Source organism: Megascapheus bottae, chromosome X (genome assembly GCF_031878675.1).
Source record: "Megascapheus bottae isolate mThoBot1 chromosome X, mThoBot2.hap1, whole genome shotgun sequence".
In the NCBI taxonomy this organism is placed as follows: Eukaryota; Metazoa; Chordata; class Mammalia; order Rodentia; family Geomyidae; genus Megascapheus; species Megascapheus bottae.
In genome coordinates, this window is record NC_143547.1 from 68,375,486 (window position 1) to 68,396,796 (window position 21,311).

At 41.2% G+C, this 21,311-nt stretch overlaps 1 protein-coding gene across 3 annotated transcripts; it reads left to right on the plus strand.

The window, feature by feature from the left end:
* Positions 1-18,251: 18,251 nt before the first annotated feature.
* Positions 18,252-20,161, plus strand: Tceal3 (transcription elongation factor A like 3). Of its 3 annotated transcripts, none has more exons than XM_090327236.1 (3): positions 18,252-18,358; positions 18,940-19,011; positions 19,333-20,161. In XM_090327236.1, the coding sequence occupies exon 3, from the start codon at positions 19,360-19,362 to the stop codon at positions 19,933-19,935; it is 576 nt and encodes a 191-aa protein (XP_090183362.1). In that variant the 5' UTR covers positions 18,252-18,358; positions 18,940-19,011; positions 19,333-19,359; the 3' UTR covers positions 19,936-20,161. The 3 variants fall into 3 exon arrangements, with proteins under 3 accessions (XP_090183362.1, XP_090183364.1, XP_090183363.1); XM_090327238.1 differs by lacking the exon at positions 18,252-18,358 and adding an exon at positions 18,451-18,472; XM_090327237.1 differs by lacking the exon at positions 18,252-18,358 and adding an exon at positions 18,759-18,819.
* Positions 20,162-21,311: the final 1,150 nt, after the last annotated feature.

The following is a 21,311-nucleotide window of genomic DNA, read 5'->3' on the forward strand; positions in this document are numbered from 1 at the left end:
CATTTGTAGTTATAGCTATTCAATGGGCATAGATCTGAGTGCAAAAGTTCAAAACCAGGAGCTGGGAGTTTGGCTTAGTGGTAGAGTGCTTGTCTAGCATGCACGAAGACCCGGGTTCGATTTCTCGGTACCACATACATAGAAAAAAGCCAGAAATGGTGCTAGGGCTCAAGTGGTAGAGCACTAACCTTGAGAAAGTCCAAGGACAGTGCTCAGCCCTGAGCTCAAGCCCATGACTGGCAAAAAAATAAAAAGTTCAAAACCAGCCCGGGCAGGAAAGTCTGTGAGTCTCATCTCCAATTAACCAAAAGAAAACAGTGGTGCTGTGGCTCAAAGTGTTAGAGCACTATCCTTGAGCAAAAAGAGCTCGGGGATTGCACACAGTCACTGTGTTCAAGCCCCAGTACCATAAACAGAACAAAACTTCTAAGTACTGTGAAGCAATTCCAAAAAACAATTAACATATTTTAATTGGAAAGCCAGAAAAAAAAGAGAGAACAAAGCAAAAATGATATTTGAAATAACAATGGCTGAAAACTTTCCAAAATAAGTGATACCAAATCACATATCTAGAACGATGTGGAATACTGAAAACTATACATAGGCATATAATATTGAAACTGCAAAAACCAAAGATAAAAAAGTTATGAAAGAAAATAAGGGAGAAAAATTTATCTTCTGAGAAACAAATAGGCATTGCAGCAGAATTCTCAATCAAAACCATGTAAACAAGAGGGGAGCAAAGTGAAATCCTTAAAAGGTTGAACGAAAGTAATTACCAGACTATCTTTTGATAGTGAGGAAAAATATTTTTCCAAACAAAAACTTGATAGCTTATAGCATTAGTAAACCTCTGAAACCTTTCTTTGAAAACTATTAAAATTTTATTCATGTATAAGGAAAGTAATATAAGTCCATGATCATATCTATGTAAAGAATGGAAGAGTATCATAAAAGGAGTGCTGTGTGTGTGTGTGTGTGTGTGTGTGTGTGTGTGTGCGTGTATTGTTAGGAATAACTTGGGATGTGAAGTGTCATGTAGGTAAAGTTTACTAGTGCAAAAGGGAATGCCATTAGCCAAAAACTTGGCAAGCAAGTACACAAAGCATACCTGCTGCTCCTTTTTTATACCTAATCCAGCAGTCTTGGCCCCTCCGCTCAGATTTGCTTCAATTGAGGTTCGCAACCAGCCAAAGGATGTGGCTTAATTAACAGGTTGCAACTAAAATTGAAAGAGCTTCTTACAGTATGTTTTAATTAAAAGGGAGCAGGAAAAGGATGCAACTAAAATGTAATTATCAAGAGCTAAGCCACCTGATGGAAGTGGAAACTTTTTAGAAAAAAAATTCACACAAGATTAGCAGAAAGTAAACAAACAGCATTTATAGAAAAGAAGCCCCTCCCTCTCCTCTCCTCTCGTGTTTTCAGATCCTAAGAGTTTGAGTTTGAACTCCCCTCATCTCTGTCTCTACCTCTCTCTCCTTCCCTCCCTCTGCCCTCCTCTCTCTTCCCTGTGTTTGCAGATCCTAGAGCTTGAACTCAAAGGCTTGGGTGCTGTTCTGAGCTTTTGCCCTAAACTAGAGGTCTATCACTTGAACCATAGTTCCAGTTCCAGTTTCTTTTGTGGTTAGTTGGAGGTAAGAGTCTCATTGACTTTCAGGCCTGCAACTGTCTTTGAATAGCTATCCTCAAATCTCAGTTTCCTGGGTAACAAGTATTACAGATGTAATTTTAAAATAATCCTTTAAAGAAATAATAATTTTTTGCCAGTCCTGGGCTTGAGCTCAGGGCCTGAGCACTGTCCTTGGACTTTCTCAAAGCTAGAGCTCTACCACTTGAGCCTCAGCACCACTTCCGGCTTTTTTCTATGTATGTGGTACCAAGGAATCGAACCCGGATCTTCATGCATGCTAGGCAAGCACTTTAAACACTAGGCCAAACTCCCGGCCCCAATAATAATGTTTTGTAGCTTCTTATAGTGCTATACAGTGTAGATAAGTGAAACAAATAACAAATACTCTATTAAGGCATCTATATGTCTCAGAATTTACATAACATGGCCCGGAAGTTTGACCTAATGGTAGAGTGCTTGCCTAGCATGCATGAAGACCCAGGTATGATTTTTTGGTACCACATGCATAGAAAAAAGCTGGAAGTGGTTCTGAGGCTCAAGTGGTCGATCTCAAGTCTTGAGAAAGTCCAGGACAGGGCTCAGGTCCTGAGTTCAAGGCCAGGACTGGCAAAAAAAAAAAAGAATTTACATCACAGAAATCAAGTGGAATGTAGCAAAGATATGAAACCAACCCAGATGTCCCTCAGTTGATGAGTGGATCAACAAGATGTGGTATTTATACACAATGGAATTCTATGCTGCTGTCAGAAAGAACGACATCTCCCCATTTGCAAGGAAATGGAAAGACAAAAAAAATCATATTAAGTGAAGTAAGCCAGACTCAAAGGAACATAGGCCCAATAGTGTCATAATCAGTAGAAACCTTGGGCTCTCCTAGCAGAGATTTACAGTAGAACAAAATCTAGAGACATTAGGAAAATAGTATGACATTAAATGTAAGGACCTCCAGGATAAGGAAACAAAAGCCATATAATGAGTGACTGTTGTCCTTAATGTACTATGTTATCTCTCATCTCTTGCCATCCCTTGGTTATCTCATATTGTTACAATATTTCACCTCGTTATCTGATATATTTTATATGTGCTTAATTGGTTATTTGAAATTGGCTAGGGAAGGGGGAAATCAAGATAAGCGGGGGGAGGGTGGGAGGGAAATGGGGACCATGTCATGAGAAAGGGTATCAATGTTTGTGAAGTTATGCACCTTCTATCTGGTGAATATAATGTAACCCTTCTATTAATCACAATAAAAAATTATTAAAAAAAAGAAATCCAAGTGGAATGATGTTATTTGAAAGTATGATTGTATTGGTCAAACATGTACAGGGGTAGGAGATGTAACTCAGTGTGATGCAGTACTTTCCTGGCATGTATGAGGCTCTAGGTTTGAGCCACAGTACCGCAAAAATGTACATTGTGAATCCCAGACTAAACATTAAATATAATATCCTCTGTGTGTGTGTGTGTGTGTGTGTGTGTGTGTGTGTGTGTGTGGTACCTATATAAATGTCAGAAAATGCATGTTTCAGAGCATGAAAATTATTAGGTATAAAAGATGCCTTATATAATAGAAGATCAATTCTCCAGGAGCACATAATTTTAATCATCATACTTGTTGGCTGTGGCCTTGATCTCCATGCCTGTGTCCTGCCCCTGAGCTCTTTTTTGCTCAAGACTCATTCTCTACCACTTTGAGTTACAGCACCACTTCCACTTTTCTGGCAGTTAAGTGGATATAAGTCTCAGACTTTCCTGCCAGGGCTAGTTTTGAACTGCTATCCTCAGATCTCAGCCTGCTGAGTAGCTAGGATTACAGGGGTGAGTCACCCTTTCCTGGCTTATTTATACATCTAACAAAGTGTCAACAATGTGAAAGAAAAACTGACAGAACTGAAAAAATGCATTATTAGAGCTGTCAACTTCAAAACTTCCCCCAATCAATAGTTGACTAAAATAGGCATATAGAATATAGTTAATCTAGAGAACACTATGAATCACCTTGCTCTAACGGACCCTTGTTCTAATTTTTCGAACATCCAGTAGAACACCGCTTTTCCTCCCAAACTCTCAGAATATGTACTAAGGGGACCACAGTCAAGGCCACAAAAATGCACAATAGAACAAGAATAATAGAAATCATAGGAATATGCCAGCTATTATAATTAAACTAAGTCAATGGAAAGACAGGTGGAAGTTAAACATACTTCTGAATAGCACATGAATCAAATAATTATTTTTCAAGATAAATGTAAAAATATTCGAATTAAAAAATATTTTAGGGGCTGGGAATGTGGCTTAGTGGTAGAGTGCTTACCTAGCATGCCTGAAGCCCCAGGTTCAATTCCTCAGTGTCACATAAACAGGAAAAGATGGAAGTGGCTCTGCGGCTCAAGTGGTACTGATAGTCATGAGCACAAAAAGCTCAGGAACAGTGCCCAAGCCCTGAGGACTGGCAAAAAAATAATAGCGGGGCACTGGTGGCTCATGCTTGTAATCCTAGCTACTTGGGAAGCTTGCAGGTCGAAGCCAGTGAAGACGGGAAAGTCCATGAGACTTACCTCCAATAAATTACTCTGAAAAAGCTGGAAGTAGGTAGAACACTAGCATTGAGCAAAAGCAGCTCAGAGATAGCCCCAGGCCCAAGGTTCAAGCTCCAGCACAAGCAAAAAATAAAAATAAATTAAAACTTATTTTAAATGAAAATATAACATATCATTCGTACAGGATGTAATAAAACCAGTGTTCACAGAGTAATTTCAACCTTAAATGTATATGTGATGAAAGTCGATTTGAAATAAATAATCTAAGCGTTACTTTTGGAAACTAGACACACAGAAGAATAATTTAAGGCGAGACCAAGCAGAAGAATAAAAAATTTAGAGAATAAATGAATGAAATTGAGAGCAGAAAAACATTAGAAGAAATCATTGAGACCAAATTCTGGATCTTTAACAAGTTAAATAAAATTGATCCATCTCCTGCCAGCCTATCTAAAGAAAAGAAAGAGGGCACAAATTAGCAATATCAGAAATGAAACTGGGGTTACTTTCATAAGCCCGTGCACGTGCAGTAAGAAGAAAATGAAGGAATGCTGTAAACTAATGCAAATGAGATGGAACAGTTCTTTGATATAAACAGACTACCAAAACTCATAAAAAGAGAAATAACCTCAATAGCGTTGCATTTGTTAAATACATAAAACCTTTGAAATACAGACACTATAGTGTGTATCTGCATATGTATTCTTATCAAACATTTAAGGAAGAGTGTCAGTTTCCCACAATCAAGTCCATAAATTAGAAGCAGATAAACACTTCCAGATGCATTCTATGAGGCCAACATTACCTAATTTCAAAATTAGATAAGGACATTAGAAGAGCTGGAGATATAGCTCAGTGGTAGAAAGTTTACCTAGCATGTACAGCCCTGAGTTGTATCCCCACAAGGACACAACAAGAAAAAAAAAAAGAAGCAATCAATTGCTCTAGTGAAAGTAAGATATAAAAATCCTCAGTAAAAGCCAGGTGTGGTGGCTCACACCAGTAATCCTTGCTACTCAGGAGGCTGACATATGAGTATCAAGATTCAAAGCCAGCCAGGGAACAAAAGAACTTTATACTCTTATCTCCAATTAACCCCTAGAAAATGGGAAGTGGGGCTTGGCTCAAGGGTAGAGTGGTAGCCTTGAGCTGAAGAGCACAGAGACAATGCCCAGGCTCAGGAGTAGGGTGGTAGCCTTGAGCTGAAGAGCTCAGGGACAGCACCCAAGCCAAGTTTAAGCCCCATGACCCACAAAAAAAATTCTCAATAAATACTGCAAAGGTCAATCCAGTAATGTATTCAAAATTAAGGAAGTGGGGGCTGGGAGCATAGCCTAGTGGTAGAGTGCTTTCCTGGCATGCACAAAGCACTGGGTTCAATTCCCTGGTACCACATACACAGAAGAAGCCAAAAGTGGTGCTGTGGCTCAAGCGGTAGAGCTCTAGCCCTGAGAAAGCTCAAATACAGTGCCCAGGCCCTGAGTTCAAGCCCCAGGACTGTCAAAAAATTAGGAAGAGTGGTTCAACAATTGAAAAGCAATCAACATAATTCACATTAACAGACTGAAAAATTAAAGAAATCATTTGATGAATTACCTCATGCAAAAAAATGTATTTGATAGAATTTGACACCAAAACACAAAACTAGAAAGAGCTTCTTCAAAAATCTATATCTAGTATCGTAGTTAATGGTGACGAGAAATATTTCCTCTTAAGGTCAAAAATAAGATAAGGATACCATTTCTCATTGTTCTCATTAGACATAATACTGGACATCATGGCTAGCTCAGTATGAAAAAAATAGAAATAGGCCATGAGTTTGGCCTAGTGGTAGAGTGCTTGCCTAGCATGCACGAAGGCCCAGGTTTGATTTCTCAGTACCACATACATAGAAAAAAAAAGTGATGCTGTGGCTCAAGGGGTAGAGTTCTAGCCTTGATTAAGCCCAAGGACAACGTTCAGGCCCTAAGCTCAAAGCCCAAGACTGGCAAAAAGAAAAAATATAGATAAAACTAGTATACTGGAAAATAGGAAATAAAATTGTTTTATTTGCAGGTGCCATGACTGCCTATGTAGAAAATACCAGAGAACTGAGTACTCAGGGCTGCAAAGCTCAAGAGAAACAAAGTTAATATAGGAAAGCTAACTGCTTTTCTACATACTATACCAGGAATGAACAATTAACATTTGAAATATTATTTACAATAGAACTTCCTAAACACAGAATATGGAAAAACGCCTTCTAATGTATTATAAATATATAAAAGCCCTCACTGAAGAGAGATGGAGAAATATCATGCTGACACAAGTAAACTTGAAAATGAATCGAGTTTAAGATCCAAGCCAAAGGAACTGTATTTAACAATGATTGGTAAAGGTGTTTCCTACAAGGGCACAGATTAACAATTTGGAGACTACTATATATACACAGCAGAATGTAGTAATTTTTTTGTTCTTGTTTTTGCCATTCCAGAGGCTTGAACTCAGGGTCTGGGCAATGTCCTTGGTATTTTTTAAGGCTAACAATCTACCACTTGAGCCACAGCACCACTTCTGGCTTTTTCTGTGTATGTGGCACTGAGGAATTGAATCTAGGGCTTTGTACATGTTAGGCAAGCACTTTATCATTAGACCACACTCCTGGCCCAGAATGTAATAATTTTAAAGATAGGTAGAAGTCAACAGGAGTTATATTTCTCACACTTTGCATTAGGTTACAGATAAGCAAAGGAAACTAGAATGATTCATGTAGTAATTGCAGTTGGATTCACCATTGTAAATTTATGTTTAGTTTTATATAGATACAGATGTTCACATGTAGGAATAGTTGCATTCGTTTTTTCTTTGTATACATAATGATATATACATATGCAGTTATTACATATGCATGTATTTTAACTGAGAGAGCTAGAACCCAATGGCATCCCTATAGTCATGGGTAGCCTAGCCTCCAGAATTTTTTTTGTTTGTGAGTCCTGGGGCTTGAACTCAGAGACTGAGCACTATCCTTGGGCTTTCTCAAGGCTAGCACTCTACCACTTGAGCCACAGAACCACTTCTGGCTTTTTTTTATCTGGCCAGATGCTAGGTGGCTCATGTCTGTAATCCTAGCTACTCAGGAGGCTGAAATCTGAGGATCACAGTTCAAAGCCAGCCCAGTCACAAAAGTCTGTGAAACTCTTAATCTCCAATTAACGACCAGAAAACTGGAAGTGGTGCTATGGTTCAAGAGGTAAAGCTCTAGCCTTGAGCTGAAAAATTCAGAAACAACGCCCAGGCCCAGAGTTCAGTGCCCAGGCCCAGAGTTCAAGCCCCACGAGCAACCAACCAACCAAACAAACAAACATAAATCTGAAAATAATTATTCTTGACCAAATGATAAGGCTGAACTGTGGTTAGTTACATGGCTGACACAGGAAGGCTAATTCATTATGTCTCCATTCTGTAAGTTTTTGTTGTTTATGTTTGTCCTGGGTCTTCAGTTCAGGGACTTGGGGCTGTCTTAGAGTAGGGTTTTTTTTCTTATTTTGATTGTTTTTGCTTAAGTCTAGCACTCTGTTACTAGAGCCATATCTTTATTTCCAGGGGATTTGGGGGTGCTTAATTGGAGCTAAGAGTCTCACAGACTTTCCTCTGCACACTGGCTTTGAACTGTGATCCTTAGATCTCAGCTTCCTGAGTATCTAGGATTATGATGCTACCAATGGTTGTATCTTATTTCCTCAATGATGAGTGATGCTTAGTGGCAATCTGTATATATTCTCTGGAGAAATAGCAAGTCACATCCTTTGCTAATTTTTTAAACTGGAGTATTTTTATTTTTTGGAGTTTAAAAGTTCTTTATATATTTTCAATTTAACTCTATGCAATATGTGACATGCAAATATTTGCCCCAGTGCTACTTGTTTTTCTGAGTAGTTTATTGGAGATAAGAGTCTTATGGACTTTTCTGGCTGGACTGTCTTCAAACCTCCATCCTTAGATCTCAGCCTTCTGAGGATTACAGAAGTGAGTCACAGGCCTGTGGCTTGAGTTAATTGTTGTTTATTGTATCAGGAAAATGTTGCAATTACTCTTTGGCAGGCCAGTATCTACTTTCTTAACACATTTGGTTAAAAAAAAGACCATCATTACTTAATTCTTTGAATAATGTTGACACCTTCATCAAAAATGTGTTTAACTTTATAGTTAGATAGAAGCAAGAAGTTCTGCTGTTCTATTGCATGATAGGGTGTCTATAGAGTTAACAAATTGTATACTTCAGAATAGGAAGAGATGATTTTATATACACAGAAAGAAATGATAAATAATGAAATAATTATTATGCTTATCTGATCATTGATACCCTGATTCTGTCATTACACATAGTATATAAGTGCTAAAATGTCACACTGTAGTCCCTAAATATACACAATGATTATATGTTCAGTAAAAATAATATAAATCTGAAGAAATAATGATTTCGAGTGAATCATCTAGTGGAAAAGGTGGTTATGCTTCCGTTGTAACCTTTTTTATTTCAATAGCCTTACTTCAGGTGTGCGTAAGAATCCGAGATCTTCTTGGAGGCAACAATTACGGTTACAGGGAGGGACATGGGAACGAGTCAGGGACTTGCCTTAATCTCAGTGCCTGAGCCTTTACTTTGAAGGAATGAATAAACCTGGATGAATCATTTCCTTTCCCTTCTTCTTGGCTGCCAAAAAAAGACACATGAGGAAAAGGGTGACATCAATCAAGATGAATTATAAATTGATTTGTTGAATGGCAACTCCTTTTACATTCTTTAAAGATAATAAAATATACTTTAAGAAAAAGGTTACAACAAGGAGTCAAGTTAATGGGAGTTATTGTACTATATTGAATGTCGATATTCTCCATGCCATGTGCTTGTGCTGCTGTTTCTTCTGCCATTTCTTCTTCTTCTTCTTCTTCCTCTTCTTCCTCTTCCTCTTCCTCTTCTTCTTCTTCTTCTTCTTCGTCAGTGGTGGAGCTTGAACTCTTGGCCTGGGAGCTTGTCTCTGAGCTTTTCAACTCAAGGCTTGCACTCTGCCACTTGAGCCACAGAGTCACTTCTGTTTCTGGTGCTTAATTGGAGGTAAGAGTCTCATAGATTTTTGTGCCCAGGCTGGTTTTTGAACTGTCATTCTCAGATCTCAGTCTCCTGAGTAGCTAGGATTACAGGCGTGAGCCACATCTACACTTCTGGGTTTTGGCTTGGTTAATTGGAAATGTCACATGGTTTTTTTCCTGCTTGGGCTGGCTTTGAACCACTATGCTTAGACCTCAGCCTTTTGGGTAGCTAGGATTATAATCATGAGTCAACATCACCTGACCACATTTTTTTGCTAGTCCTGGGCTTGAGCTCAGGGCCTGAGCACTGTCCTTGGACTTCCTCAAGGCTAGAGCTCTACCACTTGAGCCTCAGCACCACTTCTGGGTTTTTTTCTATGTATATGGTACCAAGGAATTGAACCTGGGTCTTCATGCATGTTAGGCAAACACTCTACCACTAGGCCAAACTCTCGGCCCAACCTGACCACTTTTAATTCTCCCTTTTTGCCATGTCATCTTGCTTAAGTGGTCTTAATGGGGCAGAGTTAAGCATATTAGAAAACAGCTATGGGACTATAGATACGATAGGGACTCTGAAATATCCTGAAAAAATGACAATAGGAAAAAGCTAGGGTTGCAGAGACTTCCAGTCATGGGAAGCAGCATGTTCAAAGGCCAAGCAGTGGGAAGTAACTTCGTCCTTTCGGGATGCCCAGTGGGTGTGGGAAGGGGTGTGGCTCCACATGAGAGTAAGGAGAAGTGAATGGTCCAGAGTTCCCCAGGCCCTAGCAGGCAAAGGTTCATGGGCCACACTCTGGTAAGGCACTGGGAGGTTGTACATAGGTTTGGTTCCACTTGCATTTTGGTTCCATCTTGCCTGAAATATGTTGGGCATGGAAGACAAAAATACCACCTTCAGAGTTAAGGTTGAATATTCACATTATATGGCATCTTGGGTGGGAAATCTGTGCTACTGTAGTAAGATTTTCACCGTGGTATCTGGCTGTGGTGGTGATGATGATATTTAACAGTGTGGCTGAAGTGAATAAGGAGTGAAGGAAAGATGCTCCACCAAAGAATTCAGGTTAGGCTATCAGTTCTATTAAGGTAGGATAAAAGTCACAAAAAAACATAGCTCCAGGCCGAGAGTTTGGCCTAATAGTAGAGTGCTTGCTTGCCTAGCATGCACAAAGACTGGGGTTCGATTCCTCGGTACCACATACATAGAAAAAAAAAGCCGAAAGTGATGCTGAGGCTCAAGTGGTAGAGCACTAGCCTTGAGAAAGTCTAAGAACAGTGCTCAGGCCCTGAGCTCAAGCCCAGGATTGGCAAAAAAAAAAGAAAAAAGAAAAACATGACTCCAGTTCCCTTGTATGAGGCAGAAACAAGCTATACCACTTAGAAATTACTCTGCTTGTGACAAAAGGTCCATATGGCCCCAAGACATTTTAGTTATTAGATTCATACCAAATCACAGTTCCTGGTTATTTTGCTATTTATATAAGATATGTTTCACCAAAGCCTAACATTTTCTCTTAACAAGCTATAATTTGGAAGGATCACAGAACATATTTATTTAAATTTCTAGCTAGGATTTTATTTTCTGCATTTTGACATCATAGACCACATGGAGCTAATTAGCATTCAGAACCCAGTGTTTAATAGAACAAAAAGATAAGTGTGTGTGTATGTGTGTGTGTGTGTGTGTGTGTGTGTGCACATGAGCACGCACTTACCTGCATGTGTGGTTGTACAGGCCTTGGGGTTTGAATTTAGGGTCTGGGTACTGTTTCTGAACTTTTTTTTTGCTCAAGTATAATGCTCTATCACTTAAACCACAGCTTCAATTCCAGCTTTTTGGTGGTTAATTGAAATTAAGAGTTTCATAGACTTTCCTGCCCAGGATGATTTTGAACCACGATTCTCAGATCTCAGCCTCTTGAGTAGCTAGGATTAGAGGCATAAGCCACTGGTGCCCAGCTTGTTTATTTTAAAGTTACCAAATTGGTATTATAGAATAATGATAGTTTTAAAATGCTCTTCATATAACAAGATACAAACTTTTAAAATTATACTCATTAAGCTATGTTTAAAGTAAAAGTCACTGTTTTTAGTGAGTCTGTAAGACTAGCTAAGTACATAAGTTGTGTAATCACTATGACAATCAAGGTTTAAAACAGGCTGAACATGGTGGCTCATGCCTAATCTTAGATGATTAGGAGGTGGAAATTGGAAGAATTAAAGTTCAAAGCTAGCTCAAAAAAATAAAAAGTTAGTGTGACTCCACCTCTACACAAAAGGATGGGCTTCATGAAACATGCTTGTCATCTTGGCTATGAGATGACTTCTCAGCTATGTAGGAGATGTAAAGTAGGAGAACTGCAGTCCAGGCTGGCCTGGGCAAAACCAGCAAGATGCTATCTGAAAACTAAAGACAAAAGGGCTAAGGTACTGCATCAAGTAGTAGAGCACTGACCTAGCAAGTGGAAGGGCGTATGTTCACATCCTAATGCCACCAAAGTTAAAAGAAAATATATGCAATAGTTCCATTACGCCAAAAATTTCCCCTATGCCTCTTTATAGTTCTGCTATTTGCTCCACCAAAACCGTGGTTAGGACATACTTGCATTCTGAACATGCCCAGGTTCAATTCTTCCTATTGTTATTGATTCTAGTTGTATTCATTGCTGTCAGATAGCACATTCTGTATGATTTATATTCTTTCAATTTGTTATAACCTTTTTATAACACAGGATAGTAGTTTTTTTTAATGAATTCACTAGCCAGGAGCTGTGGCTCACACTTGAGCCACTCAGGAGGCTGAGATCTGAGCATCAAGGTTCAAAGCCAGCCTTAGCACAAAAGGACCTAAGACTCTCATCTCCAATTAATCTCTAGAAAACTGTAAGTGGGGCTTGCTTCAGGGGTAGGGATCAGGGGTAGGGGTGGGCCTTGAGCTCAGGGACAGGGCCCAGGCCAAGTTCAAGCCCTATAACCTATCAAGAGAGAGAGAGAGAGAGAGAGAGAGAGAGAGAGAGAGAGAGAGAGAGAGAGAGAGAGAGAGAGAGGGAGAGGGAGAGGGAGAGGGAGAGGGAGAGGGAGAGGGAGAGGGAGAGGGAGAGGGAGAGGGAGAGGGAGAGGGAGAGAGAGAGAGAGAGAGAGAGAGAGAGAGAGAGAGAGAGAGAGAGAGAGAGAGAAGAGACTTGTTTTAGTTTTAAATTTTGACATTTTTCTGAAGTTTATTTTGAAATCAAGTTAATAAATGCATTAAAATTTTTTTCAGTATCATGAAGTTATTTCTTAAATGTTATTTGTTTTGAAGTGTTTTATTATTAATATAACTACAATGACTTTATTTTTGTTACTCCTTTTATTTTTATTTTTTTGTGCTGGTCCTGGGATTGAACTCTGGGTTTGGGTGCTGTCCTGAGCTTTTGTGCTCAAGGCTAGCACTCTATCAATTGAGCAACAGCTCCACTTCTGATTTCTTGTGGTTGGCTGGAGCTAGGAGTCTCACACACTTCCCTGCATTCAGGCTGGCTTCAAACTGAAATCTTCACATCCCAGCCACCAGAGTTGCTAGGATTACAGGGGTGAGCCACTGGTACACAGCTTTGGTTAGAATTTTAGTGTCATAATTTTTCTTATATTTACTTTCAATCGTTATGAATCCTTGTGTTTCAGGTTTACTTTTTTTTGCCAGTCCTGGGCTTGACCTCAGGGCCTGAGCACTGTCCTTGGACTTTCTCAAGGCTAGAGCTCTACCACTTGAGCACCAGCACCACTTCTGGCTTTTTTCTATGTATGTGGTACCAAGGAATCGAACCTGGGTCTTCGTGCACACAAGGCAAGCACTCTACCATTAGGCCAAACTCCTGGCCTCTCAGATTTACTTTTTGTGCTCATACATTCTGGGGATTGAATCTACAATGTGAGGTACTCTGTCACTAAGATATGCTACTAATCTTTCATGTTTATCCTATGTAAGTAAAATATAGTTTATTTCTAGTCTAAAAAGTCTTTATCTTCTAATTGCTGCATGTATACCACACTAATGTGACTACTGACATTAATAATTTAACCACAGGGTAAACTTCCTTGTCTTTGTGCCACCAAACCCATCTTTCTCTTCATTTTTCCCTTCTCTTTTTCATTTGGGTCTTTTTTTCAAATATATTTTTAATCTTTAAATTTTTTTTTCAAATGTATTTTTTGTCTTTTCTTTTTTGGTACTGGGGATCAAACCCAGGACATTGCACTTGTTAGGCAAGTGCTTTGCCACTGAGCTACATCCCAGCCCTCTTTCTTCCCTTATTAATGTGGACATTATACAGTCTTCTGTTGTTTCTTCATTATTTTCCAGCAATTATCACATACAGTCTTTACAATAAATGGCTAATACTAATGTATACTGTTACACATACTTTATATATTGAAAATACTTGACATAGCTTTAGTCCACTTAATGCAGGTTGTCAGTGCTTTTACGTGAAAAATACTTCTAGTATTTTCTATATGCTTACATTCTTGCAGAAAGCCAGCAATCTATTTAACTTTTATCTTTCTAAACATATTTTTTTCTGGTTACTTAAAAATTTTCTCTTTTCAGGTCCGGGAGTTTGGCCTAGCAGTATAGCCCTTGCCTAGTATCTATGAAGACCTGGGTTTGATTCCTCAGTACCACATATATAGAAAAAAAACTGGAAGTGGTGCTGTGGCACCATTGTGGTGCGGTGGTAGAGCTCTAGCTTTGAGAAAGCCCAAGGACAGTGCCCACACCATGAAGTCAAGCCTGGAGGGAGCAAAGAAAAATTTCTCTTTTCTGTTAATTCACTACCTGAGCTTCCCCCCAGGCCCTTCTATGGAGGATATGTTAAGTGAGCCACAAAGAATGGCTGAAATTCAGCAGTACCAAACCCTACAATGTAATGCCTTTCCCTATAATTTAAGTAACATATCTTACCATGTTCTGTGGCTTACCATAGATTTGTAGTTTGAGATCCAATAGCAAAAAATAGCTGGACTATTTTTTCTTTTCTCACTATTGCATGGACAAAAGATTAATTCTTACCATAGATCTTAACAACCTAAGAGTATGATTTTTTTTTACATTTTGATTTATCAAGAACTATTATGTTTTTGCTTTAAAAAAAAAGGTTGTATAAATGGGGCAGTGTTGGTTCATGCCTGTAATCTCACTGAGGAGGCTGAGATCAAGGATATCAGTTCAAAGCCAGCCCAGACAAGAAAATCCATGAGACTCTTATCTCCAATTAACCACCAGAAAACTGGAAGTGACATTGTAGCTCAAATTGATAGAGAACTATCTTTGAGAGAAAAAGCTCAGGGTCAGTGCCCAGGCCCCAAGTTCAAGTCCCATGACTGACAAGAAAAAGGCTATTGTATGTCTTTTTTGCCAGTCCTAGGGCTTGAACTCAGGCTCTGAGCACTGTCCTTTAGGTTTTTTCAAGGCTAGAGCTCTACCACTTGAGTCTCAGCACCACTTCCGCCCTTTTTCTATGTATGTGGTACTCAGGAATCGAACCCAGGTCTTCATGCATGCTAGGCAAGCACTTTACCACTAGGCCAAACTCCCAGTCCCTATTGTATGTCTTTTCTGTAACCTATCTTAATTGCTAGCATCATTATCCTTGTGTTTTAGGGATCACTATTAAATAAAATACAATACCACAATACCAAACAATGAGCCAATAATTGAAATAATCAAAACGAAATGACTCACAGGTAGATAGCATATATTATGTACAGATATGTTACATACAAGCAAGCATGTCACATAAGAGGATGAATAGGACAACATAAGTTTTTTTTTCACAAAAGTATGTTTTAATTTATTTAAAGACACCAGTGTTATAATAATAGATATTTGCTTCAGTGTAAAGTTAGCTGCATGGTTATCTTGTTTGATAAGTAAAATGATGTGTTTCAAAATCCAAAGGTGTTACAAAACGATGTAGCCTCTTGTTCTCCAAGTACTTTAATAAAAATCTCTGTGGTTCTTTAAGCTACAGCTGTAGTAGGCCTATGCCTTGCTTCTATGTTTGTAAAATAACTTTTTTTAATCATCTTACTCAGAATGACATGTGATTTCAAAAATTATTATTATTATTATTATTATTATTGTTGTTGTTTTTAGTCCTGGGGCATTAACTCAGGGCTTGGGTACTGTCCCTGAGCATTTTTTTCTCTCAGAGCTAGTGGTTTACCAGTTGAGCCACGACTCTGCTTTTGGCTTTTGGGGTGGTTAATTGGACATAAATGTCTCATGGAATTTCCTGCCCAGGCTGGTTTCTTAGTCTCCTGAATAAGTAGGATTACAGATGTGAGCACAAACATGAATTATTCTTGGAATTTTCCTTTTCAATATTTTTGGAGTATTGTTCACAGGTAAGTGAAAATGCAGAATATGAAACTATGGATAAGAGGAGATTAGTGTAGTGTGTGTGTGTGTGTGTGTGTGTGTGTGTGTGTGTGTGTGTGTGAAACTATGGATAAGAGAAGACTGGTCTGCTATTAAATTAGTTTAAGTTTGTTTTTATATATTCTGTTTGTGGTTGAAGTGATTATTTTATTTTACTGTCGGGATGATGTATACAGGGCTTGCAGTTATATTCATCAGGTAGTAAGTACATTACTTCTCGCACATTGATACCCCTTCTCATGTTTTTGTCCCTGTTTCCTTCCCCCTACCCCTCCCAATCATCTTGTTTCCCCCCTTCCCTTCCATTTTGAAGTGATTCTTGTATCAGTGTCTTTACTCAGTTATAAAGTATCTTCAGTCATTACATTTTCAGAGATTGTTTTTGTTTTTTTGTTTTTGTTTTTTTTTTGCCAGTCCTGGGCTTGGGCTCAGGGCCTGAGCACTGTCCCTGGATTTTCTCAAGGCTCTACCACTTGAGCCACAGCACCACTTCTGGCTTTTTGCTATGTATGTGTTACCAAGGAATCGAACCCAGGTCTTCATGCATGCTAGGCAAGCACTCTACCACTAGGCCAAACTCCCGGCCCCTCAGAGATTGTTTTTGAACAAATGCATTTACCTTCTGAAAGTACAACTCAACATGCTAGAACTGGTCTCTTTTTCTATTATACCTTACATCTTCCCTTATATATTTCCCATCTTTTTTACATTTTGTGTAGACTTACACTTTCTTCAGAGTATAATTTCTGGTCCTTCCTTTAATTCTTTTTTCAGCATTGTCTAATCTCTGGTTAAAGCCATCTATTTAGCTAAATTACTAGTTCATGTAATAATGTTTTTCCATTTGAATTCTTTCATTTTTTTTCTTGCTTCTGTTTCCCAATTGCGATCTTCAAGATTAGATTTGTTTACCTAAATACACTTATCATATTGCTTTAATAGTCTGTATTAGTAATTTGAATCATTGAAATCTCAGGGAGCTGCTGTGTTTCCTATTATCTCCTATTTATAACTCATATTGTTTTCTTTCTTTTTTTTTATACATATTGCGCCTGACCAATTTTTGTTTGGAATAATTTAAGACCTAGGATGATAGAATCTTACTCCAGAGATTTTGTTTGCTTTGGCTGTTCCTAGAATGGTATCTCCTGCCTGGAAATCATAAATTAGGAAGACTAACAGTATCAGATATATAAATTCATTATATCCTTTATTATTCAAACTAGCGTGTAAAGAGTAAACAGACCAATGGAAAAGAATGGAAAGCCCAGAACGTTTTCCAAGTACATATAGGAAGTTAGTATATAATAAAGGTAGAATTTCAAATTACGGAGACCAAGATGGACTTTTTTAGAAATACTACTAGAGTAATGAGAAGCCAATTCGATGAGAAAAATATCTAACTTCTTACATTGAGATCCATACTTATTTCACATCATACACAAGTATAAACTTGAAGTGTAAACAAGTAAAAACCAATGTATACTAGAAGAAAATATGAGTGAATTATTTGGCTACAAGTAGAAAAATGTGTTTTTACTACGAATTAAAATGTAGAGGCAGCAAAAGTTGGTAGATTTGACATTTTTAATACATGACACAAAAATGTCAAGGTAGAAAGAAGAAACTTGACAAATCTGCAAGAAAAGAGTTGCAACATATGCTAAGTAGATAAAAAGCCTAGTAAGGTTAAGCTATGAAGAGCACTTAAAACGCACACTAGAAAAATGTGGAAAAGACATAAGCAGTCAATTCACAAACTAAGATAAACTGTCCTTACACCGAAAGCAAAATAAAACATCATTTAAATACCACCTCCCAACCTTCCAAGTTAGTGTTAATTTAAAAGTTTGCTGTATGTTATGTTGGAAAGAATTAGAGCGCACTCTCCTATTATTACTGGTAGAAACACAAATAGGGTCTGAGATTTGGGGAATGAATATCCTCGTGATGTAGTGTGAAGAGTCGTGAATATTATCCAGGGGTTCAGAACTTAGGAACTGAGAAGGTCGAGAACATAACCCAGTAGAATGATAATTTTTAGGCAAGCAGCTCCGCTTTCTAATAGACTTCCACCATTTTCTGTAGTAGAGCTGAAATAGATGTGCTGAGTTTGGTTTGGGGGTTTGTTTTTGGTTTTTGGTTTTCAGACAGGATCTTGTTAAAGGCTCAGGCTGATCTCGAACTCCACATTCTTCTGCGTGATCTCCTAAATTGTGGAATTACAGGTCTGAGCCACTATGCCCAGAGTTGTTTTTAAAAGTTGACTGTACACTTCGTGAAAGTCGAGTACACTCTGTGATGGGCTGTCACACCTCTAATGGGCACCTCAGAGTGTTCCAGGAGCCATGGCAGGTAGAGGACCTGGGGTCAGAAAGCCCTGGTCCTCTGTAACGCTGGGCTTTAACACACACACATACACACACACACCCTATAGCCCGTGTGTTCTTGGTCCTTTGAGGATGGGGTTGAGATGGGTCAGGAGTCTTGAGGGGAGGCGATCGAGGGTGACGCGACACTCACGTGACCGGCCAGGCGCCGACGTGGGCACGAGCCCCCGCGCCCGCCCTACTGTCCAGTCCTGGCGCCCGCGCGCAACCAGCTCACTGAGCAGCCTGAGCTGCGGGCAAGCGGCGAGCGGGCTTCTGCGAGCCCGAGGAGGCGCAGGCCTGTCCTGGGTCCCGTCAGGTTAGTGTGGAGGCGGCCGCTGCCAGCCGACCCAGGTCAGGGGTGGAGGTGGATGGCAGCTGCATCCAGGAGCAGCAGCTCTGCAGCTGGGTGGGGAAGGAATCAGCCAGACTGGTGAGGAGAGGGGCTCCGAGCGGGCAGGGCGGCCAGGGAGGAGGTGACGGGGGGGGGGGGGGGAGGACCCGCTGAGGCTCCGCTGCCTTGTCCACCCCCATCCCTCCATCCATTTTCCAGTAGGCAAGGGGGGGTGCGCCCCGCAGTGCGACGGTGACAACGTCGACGCGTTCGGGAGCAGCCCCCTCCCCGCACACTCCGCGCCGCCCGAGGTGACAAATCGATCAGAACCGAAGGCGGCGGGGGCGGGGCGAGGCGCCTCTGGGGAGGGAGGGGGATGCACACCAGAGGTAGTCTGCAAAGCATCCTGCTTTGGTGCCCGGGCCTGAGGAGAAATGGCGGCTGGGGTGCGCGGGTGGGGGCCGGCGGTGGATGGGGGGGGGGAGCAGAAAAAAAGAGGGGCGAGAGGAGTCGGCGTGCAGGCGAGGGACCGGGTCCAAGTGTCCTGTCTGTCTGTCTGTCCGCAGGTCTGCGTGTCTGCTGTTCCCAGCGCTGGGCCAGGCCTGAAAAGGAGGCGCAACCTGTCCTGATCTCCGCAGGTCAGTGGAAGGTGGCAGCCTGCACAGGGAGTCTGGAGGGCTGAGAGCCGAGGGCCTGGCCAGCGCAGGAGGTGGGGGCCTCTGCGCGTCCCCACCCCAGCTGTGATGCCCTCACCTGCCTCTCCTGAGGGACCAAGGCGACAGCAGCAGGGCGAGGCAGCCTGGGAAAGGTGGGCTCGCGGGGGGGAAATGTGGGTACGCGTCAGGCAGAAGGGCACTTGGGGACCCCCACCAGGGCGAGATACACAGGCCAGGTGAACCCCCGTCCACGCTGGGGGAGCCTCACTCTTCCTGCCTCCTCTTCCTCTCCCTACCCTCCAGGGCAGCAAAGGGACGGGACATCGCGACATGGAGAAACTCTCCAGCGACCTCGAGGGAAAGCTGGACCAGGAGGGAAAGTCGGAAGATGGACTAGAACCTGAAGCTGAAGGGAAGGCGGCGGAGGAAGAGAACCCCAAAGTGGAGGGAAAGGCGGCGCGCGAGGGCCAGCAGGAGGGTGGGGGAGAGCCAGAGGAGGAGGGCCACCCCCGGGATGAGGACAAGTCAGGAAAGCAGGGCAAGTCGTCGGAAGAGGAGCCCCAGGCCACCACAGCCAGCGAGTCGCGCGCCGCCGAAAAGCGTCCGGCCGAAGACTATGTGCCCCGGAAAGCCAAAAGAAAAACCGACCGCGGCACGGACGACTCCCCCAAAGACTCTCGGGGGGACTTACAGGACAGGCATCTGAGCAGTGAGGAGATGATGAGAGAGTGTGCAGATATGTCCAGGGCTCAGGAAGAGCTAAGGAAAAAACAGAAAATGGGAGGATGTCACTGGATGCAAAGAGATGCACAGGATGCATTCGCCCCCAGGGGCCAGCGGGGGGTGCGGGGAATGAGGGGTGGAGGAAGGGGCCACAGAGGTTTACATGACATCCCCTACCTTTAACGCCCTTGGCCTGAGAGTCTGACTTCCCTCATGAGAACTCTGCACACCCTGCTTTTCCTGGTGGATAAGTGCCAGGCCCTGTGCTTTTACCTTAAGCTTTGCATTAGGTGTCACTGTCCTGACCAGCAGTGTTTTCACTGAATTACAGTGCTCTCTCTTTTAGTACAGGATTTTCACCCATGCATGTACATTGTAAATTAACAATAAAAAAGTTTGCCAAGCTGCATATATGGTATCAGCCTATTTTTTCAAAATATAACTGTGTTTGTACAATGCATTTTTACACAGAGAAAACAAAATATGTGGGACCAGGACTGTGGCCTAGTGGTAGAGTGCTCACCTAGCACACAGAAAAAGCTGGAAGTGGTGCTGTGGCTCAAGTGGCAGGTCCTGAAATCAAGCCCCATGACAAAGAAAGAGAAAGAAAGAAAGAAAGAAAGAAAGAAAGAAAGAAAGAAAGAAAGAAAGAAAGAAAGAAAGAAAGAAAGAAAGAAAGAAAGAAAGAAAGGAAGAAAGGAAGGAAGGAAGAGGAAGAAAGGAAAGGAAGGGAAGGGAAGGAAAGGGAAGGGAAGAAGGGAAGGAAGGAAAGAAAGAAAGAAAGAAAGAAAGAAAGAAAGAAAGAAGGAAGGAAGGAAGGAAGGAAGGAAGGAAGGAAGGAAAAGAAAGAGAACTGTATGCAAACTTCATGCTAGCCTGTGCTGCAAAGTATGCCCTAACACTTGATAGTAGCAAGGTTCTATGCCAATCTTCTTCTGTGTACCTGTCCCAGGACTTCCCTGAGTGTGTCCAGATCAGTAGGCATAGCTCCTATCACTTTTGAAGCCTTTACTCTGTCCTCTGTCTCCTTTATTTGTGACTTTTTTTGGCCCTTTCTGTCTCTCTCTTTCTCTGTCTCTATGTTTTTCTGTCTCTCTCTTTCTCTGTCTCTATGTTTTTCTGTCTCTGTCTCTGTCTCTGTCTCTGTCTCTGTCTCTCTCTCTCTCTCTCTCTCTCTCTCCTTCCCTCCCTCCCTCCCTCCCCCTCTCTCCTCTTTCTCTCCTATATCAGTTGTGGGCCTTGAACTCAAGGTCTTGGCACTGTCCTTGAGCTCTTTTGCTCAAAGCTAGTGTTCTACCACTTTAAGCCACAGTACCATTTCTGGTTTTTGAATGGTTAATTGGAGATAAAAGTCTTGTGGGGAATTTCCTGCCCAGGCTGGCTTCATACCACAATTATTAGATCTTAGCTTCCTGAGTATCCTGAGTAGCTAGGGTGACCGGCATGAGCCACCAGCAACCGGCTTTTTGGCCACCTCTCTCTTGTCTCTACATTTTCCTTAACACTGCATTATTTTTGCCATAATAACATTTTTTCAAAACTAAAACCAGAATAACACA